This window comes from Carica papaya, chromosome 9 (genome assembly GCF_054855325.1).
Source record: "Carica papaya isolate Zhongbai chromosome 9, ASM5485532v1, whole genome shotgun sequence".
Lineage (NCBI taxonomy): Eukaryota > Viridiplantae > Streptophyta > Magnoliopsida > Brassicales > Caricaceae > Carica > Carica papaya.
In genome coordinates, this window is record NC_142317.1 from 15009606 (window position 1) to 15020148 (window position 10543).

The window sequence follows — 10543 nt, forward strand, 5'->3', positions numbered from 1 at the left end:
AGCATACTTACACTTCATACAAAATTAAATAACAAGAATTAACTTTAATTAATATACAGAGTGCCCAGAAGTATTACATCTCTTGAAATATGTACATAAGATACATATATATGAGGCTCTAAAGTTTTTTTTATCTTATAATATAAAAGTACAAACCGATAACCCGATCTCAGAGTCTAACTTCTCAACTTCTCTTCTGTATCACTTATTATTTTGCAGCGGAATCCTCACTATATGAAAAATGATGGGGGAATGAGATAATTATCTCAGTAAGCAGATATTATAACATACAACTAAAATTAGAATCACGATTCAGAAAACACATTGCTATGTTATACAATGAGCTATACTCTCCCATGTACCAGATCACTCAACTGGTATAGTGCGCCACATTGGACAACAAGCTATGTGTCTTAGAATCAGAGAACAGATGCACTTCACTACATTGTATAATGAGCTCTATCACTGCTATGGGGGGCCATTCACATCTTCCTACTACCATACTTGTATAGGTGCACACTTAATACTTAACACTTCTCCATACACCCAAAAACAGAGTAGTTATGTATGCATTCACACTTATCATTTTGCCACTACACCTAAAAACGAAACGGTTATATAGGCGTACACTGAAGCCTAACATCATACAGGTGTTTTTGGAACAGTTCGCCTTGATAATTAGTGATGCACACTTAACACTTAACACTTCCCCATACACCCAAAAACAGAAAAGTTATGTATGAAGTCACACTTATCACTTTCTTACTACACCCGAAAACGAAACGATTATGTAGGGGCACATTGAAGCCTAGCATCATGCAGGTGCTTTTTGAACAGTTCACCTCGATAATGAGTGATGCACACTTAACACTTAACACTTAACACTTCCCCATACACCCAAAAACAGAACAGTTATGTATGACATCACACTTATCACTTTCTTACTACACCCAAAAACGAAGCGATTATGTAGGGGCACACTGAAGCCTAGCATCATGCAGGTGTTTTTAGAACAACTCACTTCAATAACAAGTGATGCACACTTATTAAAATCACTTCCCAAAATATATAAGCAAAATAACACTTAAAATACAATAATACTTTCACAAACACTTGCACTTTATATATGAAAATACATAGAAAACACTTTTGAAAACTACATAGGTCATGAAATCACAATATCCACTTACTATACTAAAAATACTTTGAAAACACTTTGAAAACTACATAGGCCATGCAATCGCAATACCCACTTACTCAGGACTGGTACAATCAACTTAAGTTCTCTCTCTATTTTGTAAGAGTCTCCCCTTACATTTTTCTTCAAATTTCTCTAGTCACTTTGGCAGAGTCTCCCTTTATAAATACTACAATTTTCTCTTTTCAATCGAGTAGAATCTCCCCTTATATTTTCATCAATTTTCTACCGATATTTTGGCAGCATCTTTCCTTAGAATTATCATTATTTTACACTCAAAAATATCATGATGATAGATAAATTAGTTTTCATGAAAAGAAACTTGAAACTGCATACCTTGTCAGACATGCTGCATTAACTCTGACAGAATCTCGACTCAATGTATAAACTTTTTCTCTTGAAAATCTGACAGAGTTTCGGAATGTTTTTGAGCAATATCTAATATAAAAAATACTAATATCACTTAAAAATCATCCTCAAAATTTCAACAGAAACGAAATAAAAAATGAAAGAGAAAACTAACCTTAAGCTCGCGGGTTCTCCCTTCGTTGGCTGGGAGATTTCGCTCTTCTTTTCTCTTATTTATTTGTTTTTCTCCTTTCTTTCTTCCTTCCTCTCACAATTTAGATAAGAGTGTCCTCAAGGAAAAACTCCCAAATTCCATCAATTTCCCTCACTTTTATTGGATTTCTTCCCTTTTCCTCTTCTCTTTCTCTCTCTTCTTTCTCTTTTTAACCTTTTTCAACCCCAGAATGGGTTTCCCTTCTTCCCACATCCCTATTTAGTGAGCATGCGGCGTGCGCTGGAAGTCTCCTCGTGCCGTACATGTGACTTTAACTGTCCACACAAACACGCCCCTGCGCACATTCTATTGTGCACATAATCTATTCCCCCGCACCCTTTGCGTGCTATATGTCCTTGCATGTGTGGGTCTTCCTAAGGAACACCATGGGCCGACCTTTTTTTGGGGTGCGATCTTCTTGGGCCGTGGCCCACTTTGGCCACATGGCCTTGAAGCCATTTTGGGTTGGGCCAAAATTAGGTCTTTCTTCTTGCCTTGTAATTGGGCCTCAAGTTTCCTTTGGACAAACTTGACCCAATCCATAAAATAATCCTATTTAGAAAAATAGTCAGGGTTGAAGTTACTTTATTGTTCAAGATGTTCTTGTTTAGGAAACTAGAATTTACTTTTCTTTTCAGAGCGTTTCCCATTTAGGAAAGTGGAGTTTACTTTTTCTTTTGAGTGGATCCCGTTTAGGAAACAAAGGGATTCTAGACTCGCTTGCCTATTTGGGATGGGACTGTGGGATTCCTCCTTGATGTAGGATTGCATCACTAGAACTAAATTTGAGTCGTCTACGATCACATCATCCCCTCTTTCATTAAAAAAATTCACCCACGAATCTAGTCCTTCATCAAAAGGAGAATGATTAGTGATAACAAAAGAAAACTCACTATGTTTGCCTGGCTCGTCAACTCCATCATTGATGTGGTTCATAATTGGAATTACACTTCCTTCTGGATCATGCAAGGTATCATCACAGGAAACAAAAGAATTAATAGCTACCGGTACAAATAAATGAAGTCAATTTGATGCTCAACCCCTCTCAAAGGTGGTAAACCTTGAGGTATATCATCGAGAAAGATATTGCTAAATTCCTGTAAAACTTCAACCACAACACTTGGCAAAGAAAGGTCAAGTTCGTTAGTCGAGAAACAAGCTTCCTTGTAGATGAGTACAATCATTAGCTTGTTAGAAAATAAAGCTTTTCTCACATCTCTTATTTTAGCATAAAAGCTCATTTTTTTTCCCTCATTCTTTTCTATGGTCAAATGCACCTCTCTTTCTTTTTCCTTTTGATCTCAATTTTTCCACTATAATTTTCTCTAACTCTCTTTTCTTTTCTCTTTTTCTTTTTCTTTTCTTTTTCTCTCGGTCTCTGTTTGTCCAAATTCATCATGGAACTTTTCAAGTTGTATTTGGTCATCAAAAACTTGTTTAGGGGTTAAAGGAAGAAGAGTATACTTTTTGCCTTCTTTTTCTACCATGTACCTATTGAGATACCCATCATGCATCACTCTCCTATCCCATTGCCATGGTTTACCCAACAAAATATGACTAGCTTGCACAGGAACTACATCACATGTCACCTCATCACTAAACTTTCCAATAGTAAAAGGCACCCTCACTTGCTTATTAACTCTCACCTCCCCACTATTGTTAAGCCATTGCAGTTTATAGGGTTTAGCATGTTTTGTAGCTTCCAAACCCAGTTTATCAACAAACAAGGTACTAGCCACATTTACAAAACTACCCCAATCAACAATCATGCTTCCTTAGACATCTAGAATGAAAAATGTTCTCTCTTTGCAACTTAACCCCCTCATCATCATTCCTTACTTGCGTATTCAAAGCACGCCTAGAAACAAACAATCTACCTTCCATAGGCATTTCCCCATCACTACAATCCTCCAAAGGAGGTATTTCATCCTCCACATCACTCTCATCATTCGTTTCAACACCATCACCATGCATCACCATTACCCTTTTATTTGGGCATTGAGATGCAATATGACCAAAACCCAAGCATCTGAAACACTTGATATCTCTATTCCTAGGAGTTTGGGAGTTAGAAATACTTTTGTTTTTATTATCATTAGCATCTTTTGGCTTGATTTTGTAATCTCTTTTGAATTGGACAGCCTTGTTATCTCCCCTACAATTCGACCTCCAATTGGAATTTTGGGCCGAATAAGTGTTGGCTTGCCTTGTGTTGCCCTTTCGCTTTAATTGTCTTTCAATCTTTATACCCATGTGCACTATATGATCAATCTCCACATAATGTTGAAGCTCTACAATATTGGCTATGTCTTTGTTAAGGCCGTTTAAGAACCTTGCCATAGTAGCTTCCCTATCCTCTTAAATATTTGCCCTTATTATGGCTCTCCATCACTTTGTAGTAATTTTCTACACTCTTGTTCTCTTGTATAAGCCCTTGCAATCTTTAATGTAAGTCCTTATAGTAGTGAGTAGGAACAAAGCACCTTCTCATGATAGCCTTCATTTCAGCCCAAGTGGAAATAGGTCTCTCTTCATTTCTCCTTTTACTTGTGATGAGTTGATCCCACCACACAATGGCATACTCTCTAAACTCCACGGCCGCAAGCTTTATCTTTTTCCCCTACGAATAATTGTGGCACTCAAAAATAAGCTCCACCTTGTGCTTCCATTCAAGATAAGCATTCGAATCATTCTTGCCTAGAAACGATGGGATTTTCATTTTGATGCTCCCAATGTTTTTTATCAGGATCGTTTCGACCCCTACCATAATCTCGACCTTCATTAACCAAAGTAACCTGGTCATCAAATTCGTCCTCCACTTCCTCATCTAAAGGTGGTGTTTAAAGTGTTCTTGCCCCTGGATTGGTTTGGGAAGCTTCCCCTTTCATGGAATTTAACACACGTTATTGTTTCTCTAGTTTCTCATTCATGTTGCCAATAGCTAGTTAAATCCTCTCAAATTGTTGTTGCATTGCTTTGATGATGAATTCTTGATATTTTGATGTTCTTTCACTCCATTATGGCTCCATCTTTAAATATGAAATTTTAATGACAAACAAAATAGATTGCAACCTCACAAATCACTCCCTCACGTGTTTACTCTCGTAGTATAGGCACTCGTGTTTCACTCAATTTTGGCTTTTACCCTCTTTTGAGCTCACACTCTCTTACTTTTTACCACTCAAGCAATCTTTTATAACTCTATACAAAAGAGTCAATTCAAACAAAAATTAATTATCACTATGTACTCAATTTTAATTAGAGGTAACAAAGAATTCCTGAAGAAACAAGATACACGAATTCAACTCTATAAGCAACAACAATAAGTGTATGATGATTTTTATGTTAATTAGGCAACAACAAAATAATATTATTACCTCAAGATGTAATAAGAAGCAAATGGACAGAAATATAAAATGAAAACTAAATATGCAAGGAAAAAAATAGTGAATCTGGAATTTAATGCACGAAACTTATAATTCTCTAATAGAACCACAAATTATCACCCAAAACACTCAAATTAAGTGAAACAAACAGTTTTGGATGAAAACAAACTCAATAGAGGTGAGTTGTTTCCAAAGAGCCCCAAAAATTACACAAACAATCTCAACTAAACAAACAGCCTTGAAACGAGTTTCTCTTTTAAATTTTAAATGCACTTGAATGTTATATGAGATAAATAAAAGAGAAATAACAGTAGGTGTTTCAATTACACAAGGTAAAATTGGTTGAAGTATGTTTTGAACAATTAAGCAAATTAGGCTAGTCTGATTTTTTTTTTTTTGCTGAATGCAAATTTGTCTCTTTTTTTTAGCAAGAAATAATGAAAATAAAGACAACAAAATAAGGATAGACTAATTTACTTGGTGAACTAATGCTCTGATACCAAATGATGCGGAACCCCAAGACTCTTGCTTGAACCTTAGAACTCTTCAATCGCTTTAGAATAGAATTTAGATCACAAGTAAAAAGGAATCAAATTTGTTCAATCACCCAAATGGTAGAAGTTAAATAGAACCCAAGAAAGATAAGTGAAATCGCTTGAACCCAATCCAAGCAAGTATCAAGAACAATTGAAATAGGAAATCAAAATTGAAATACAAGTGATAACAATTGTATTACAAATCAACATCTTGTGCATAAAGTGAAAAGAAAGTCAAAACACTCTTAACTCAATTCTGAAATATTTGATTACAACTGTTGATGTCCACAAAGAAGAGTTCCTTTGATATTTATAGCTAAAGAAATCAATGATAAGTTACAACACAATAACTACAATTGTAACTCCCACAATAACTAGACTAATTATGTGATAATTACAATTATAACTCCCACAATAACTAAACTAACTATAGGCATGTAATTATTATGTAACTTCTTGTAACTCCAATCTTCTTAACCAACACCACTAATTTTTTGTGGCACTATATAGTTATGGGCTCATTCTTGTAATAACACTAAGATAATACTTGAGCTCAAAATGAGTTATACTTAACTATATGGGCTTAATTAACTCAAACTAAAATAAAACAATCCAAAATACTTAAAACAACTCAACTAATCCAACCCATACACAAGGCTTATTCATCCATTATCAATAAGACTCAAACAAGCCCAAATTATCCCAAATCACTTAAATCCAATTAAAGTTACGAATTTGGGTTGTTCAAAAAGCTCATATTTGAAATTTTCACAATTGGCTAGCCCATCATCCACATGTTTTTGAGTAAAAACTTGGAGCAACTCTTTAAGCTTCTTTTCCTTTGATCTTGTTACTAGTCCATTGAAACTTTCCAGGTTTGGAACTGTATTTGTGTTTACATCATTTGAAATTTGCTCCTAGTCACCTTCTATTGCTCTTTGAATATCTTGAGTGTTTTTAGCCTTGTTCGCATTAAGTTTGGATGGGGTTATTCACAACAAAAAGCTTTTGATCAATTGAAGCATGATTTGACTAATTTAACCGTTCTAGTTTTGCCTAATTTTTTTAAAACTTTTGAAGTTGAATGTGACGTTTCAGGAATTGGAATAGGTGCTGTTTTGCTTCAAGAAGGCCGACCACTTGCTTACTTTAGTGAAAAGTTGAAAGGAGCTCATTTGAATTATCCAACTTATGATAAGGTGCTTTATGTCGTTGTGAGGGCATTGGAAAATTGGCAGCATTACCTCATGCCAAAAGAGTTTGTGATCCACACTGACCATGAATCTCTCAAGTATCTTAGGGGACAAAAGAATTTGCATAAGAGGCATGCTAAGTGGATAGCATTCATTGAGACTTTTTCCTATGTTGTGAAGTACAATAAGGGTTAGGAAAACATTGTTGCTGATGCACTCTCCCGAAGGTACACACTTCTTGTTACTTAAGATGCAAAAATCATGGGATTTGAGTACATTAAAGAATTGTATGCTAATGATTCTGATTTTTCTCAAATTTTTGAAACATGTGAAGATGGAGCTTTTAACAAGTTCTACAAAAATAATGGTTTCTTGTTTAGAGAAAACAGATTGTGTGTTCCACGTTGTTCTTTAAGGGAGTTACTTGTGCGAGAGGCACATAGTGGTGGATTAATGGGACATCTTGGAATTCCTAAAACTCTTGATGTCTTGAATGAACATTTTACTGGCCACACATGAAAAGAGATGTTGGAAAGCTTTGTGGAGGATGTGTTGAGTGCAAACGAGCAAAATCCAAGTCCCTTCCTCACGGACTTTACACTCCAATGCCTATACCTCAATCACCTTAGATTGACATATCCATGGATTTCATTCTAGGGCTGCCTAGATCATAATGAGGTATGGATAGTATTTTTATTGTGGTTGATCGTTTTTCTAAAATGGCTCATTTTATACCTTGTAGGAAATCGGATGATGCAAAGCATGTTGCCAATTTGTTCTTTAGAGAAGTGGTTCGACTACATGGGGTTCCTAGATGCATAGTGTCCGATAGAGATGTCAAATTCTTGAGTTACTTTTGGAAGACACTATGGGAAAAATTGGGAACCAAATTTTTGTTTTCAACCATAAGTCATCCTCAAACAGATGGACAAACGGAGGTGACAAATCGAACTCTTGGTACACTACTAAGGGCAATCCTAAAAAAGAATCTCAAGAGTTGGGAGGATTGTGTACCAATTGCTGAATTTGCATATAACCGAACTACGCATTCATTCACAGGTTTATCTCTTTTTGAAATTGTTTTTGGTTTTAATCCACTAACTCCTTTAGATCTTTCTTCTCTGCCCATAAGGGAATATTTGAATATAGATGGGGTTAAGAAGGCTGAGATAGTCAAGAGCTTGCATAAAAAAGTTCAGGAACGTTTGAAGCACAAAAGTGAGCTAGTTGCTACAAGGATCAATCGTGGACAAAAGGAAGTTGTCTTTGAACTCGGAGATTGGGTTTGGGTTCATATGAGGAAGGAAAGATTTCCAAACAAAAGACAGACAAAGTTACACCCACGTGGAGATGGTCCATTTCAAGTCCTTCAAAAAAACAACAATAATGCCTACAAGTTGGACTCACTCGGTGAGTTTGGAATCAGTAATACTTTCAATGTTTCTGATCTCTCTCCATTTGAAAATGATGCAGGACACGATTCGAGGTCAAATCTTTTTAAGGGGGAGGGAACTGATAGCGATCAAATGCACAAAAGCTTAAATGTTGTTAATCAGGAAGCTCAAGTTTGTGAAGATGATAATTTGATCAACATTGTTGGTCCAATGACACGTTCAAGAAGAAATAAAATGCAAGAAGCCTTGAAGAATTTGATTAGCACAAGTCTTTCACTAGAATGCTCCAAAGCCCACAATGCAAAGTCCAGAATTATGAATTTCATGACCATTTTAGATCATGGGCCAATAAGGGATAATGGATCATATTGGACTGATCAAGACAATCATTTTGGCCCATAATATGGCCTAAAAATCGTGCAAAAGCATGGTTGGTTCAAGATTACACTCTTTTATCAATTCTAGTCAACAATAATGGTTTGACTTTGAAGTTGAAGGAAATCAATAAATCTGATCATTTATGAGCAAGATTAGAGTCTTCCAAAGCATTAAAACTCTTCATTGGATGATGGAAAATCAGCATGGAGTAAAGAGAAGTCAGCCTGGGAAAAATGAATTCAAAGAAGACTAGAATCCCAAGTCATTAATTAGTCTTGAATTCTGTTTTTTTTTTATTAGTTTCTATTTTCAAAGTTAATTTTAAGTAATTTACTTTTGAATTTCGTGCTTCCTATGACCTATAAATAGGGGTGCATTCTACTTGTAACAAAGGATGGAAATTACGTACTTGCTAAAGGTTTTCCTTAATTTGCACTCTTTAAGCTAGTTTGGGTCTTGCAAGTTGCTTGAAAAACTTATTAGGTTTATCAACTAGGATTCTTCCTCCTAGTTGTGGCACCTTGGCCTTTCTTCTTTCTCTTATGTGATTCAAAGGTGATAGGTTTAATATACTTATTATTGTTGGGTTCATTAGATTTAGGGGTGGGTAACAGTAGTTCAATTTTTCTACCTTTTTGTGATTCAAAGGTGGTAGGTTTAATATATCTACTGTTGTTGGGTTCAAATAGGTCGAGTTGGGTTGCTTAGAAGATTTCCATAATTCTTTCTTTTGGTGTAATTCAAAGGTGTTGAGTTTGATATGCTTGACAATGTTGTTGAGTTCATCAAGATTGAAGATTGGCTGAACTAGATCATTAATGAATGATCTTAATCAACGGGTAACCGTTGCTATCATTTTATCTTAATCAACGGGTAACCGTTTCTTATCAGTTTACCTAATAAAATATGACTAGCTTGCGTAGGAACTACATCACATGTCACCTCATCACTATACTTCCCAATAGTAAAAGGCACCCTCACTTGCTTATTAACTCTCACCTCCCCACTATTGTTAAGCCATTGCAGTTTATAGGGTTTAGCATGTTTTGTAGCTTCCAAACCCAGTTTATCAACAAACAAGGTACTAGCCACATTTACACAACTACCCCCACCAATAATCATGCTACACAATTTTTCATTCACTAGACATCTAGAATGAAAAATGTTCTCTCTTTGCAACTTAACCCCTTCATCATCATTCCTTACTTGCGTATTCAAAGCACGCCTAGAAACAAACAATCTACCTTCCATAGACATTTCTCCATCACTACAATCCTCCAAAGAAGGTATTTCATCCTCCACATCACTCTCATAATCCGTTTCAACACCATCACCACGCATCACCATTACCCTTTTATTTGGGCATTGAGATGCAATATGACCAAAACCCAAGGATCTAAAACACTTGATATCTTTATTCCTAGGAGTTTGGGAGTTAGAAATACCTTTGTTTTTATTATCATTAGCATCTTTTGGCTTGATTTTGTAATCTCTTTTGAACTGGACAGCCTTGTTATCTCCCCTACAATTCGACCTCCAATTGGAATTTTGGGCCGAATAAGTGTTGGTTTACCTTGTGAATATTCCCCTTTTGCTTTAATTTTCTTTCAATCTTTATAGCCATGTGCACCATATCATCAATCTCCACATAATGTTGAAGCTCTACAATATTGGCTATGTCTTTGTTAAGGCCATTTAAGAACGTTGTCGTAGTAGCATCCCTATCCTCTTCAATATTGGCCCTTATCATGGCTATCTCTATCTCTTTGTAGTAGTCTTCTACACTCTTGTTCCCTTGTATAAGGTCTTGCAATTTTTGATGTAACTCCCTATAGTAGTGAGTAGGAACAAAGCGCCTTCTCATGATAGCCTTCATTTTGGCCCAAATGGAAATAA

General features: G+C 35.8%; 1 protein-coding gene across 1 annotated transcript; it reads left to right on the plus strand.

Moving 5' to 3' along the window:
• The first annotated feature begins 4137 nt into the window (after positions 1-4137).
• LOC148240106 (uncharacterized) lies at positions 4138-8671 on the plus strand. The gene is made up of 4 exons (XM_088212071.1): positions 4138-4208; positions 6540-6557; positions 6644-7054; positions 7618-8671. Exons 1-4 carry the CDS (start codon positions 4138-4140, stop codon positions 8669-8671), a joined length of 1554 nt encoding a protein of 517 aa, XP_088068197.1.
• Positions 8672-10543: the final 1872 nt, after the last annotated feature.

Excerpts from the sequence above, each read along its gene's own strand:
- LOC148240106 (XM_088212071.1), top strand. The coding sequence starts at position 4,138 with ATGGCTCTCCATCACTTTGTAGTAATTTTCTACACTCTTGTTCTCTTG. Across the intron at positions 7,055-7,617 it reads ACTTTTTCCTATGTTGTGAA|GAAATCGGATGATGCAAAGC; the intron begins GTACAATAAGGG and ends TATACCTTGTAG.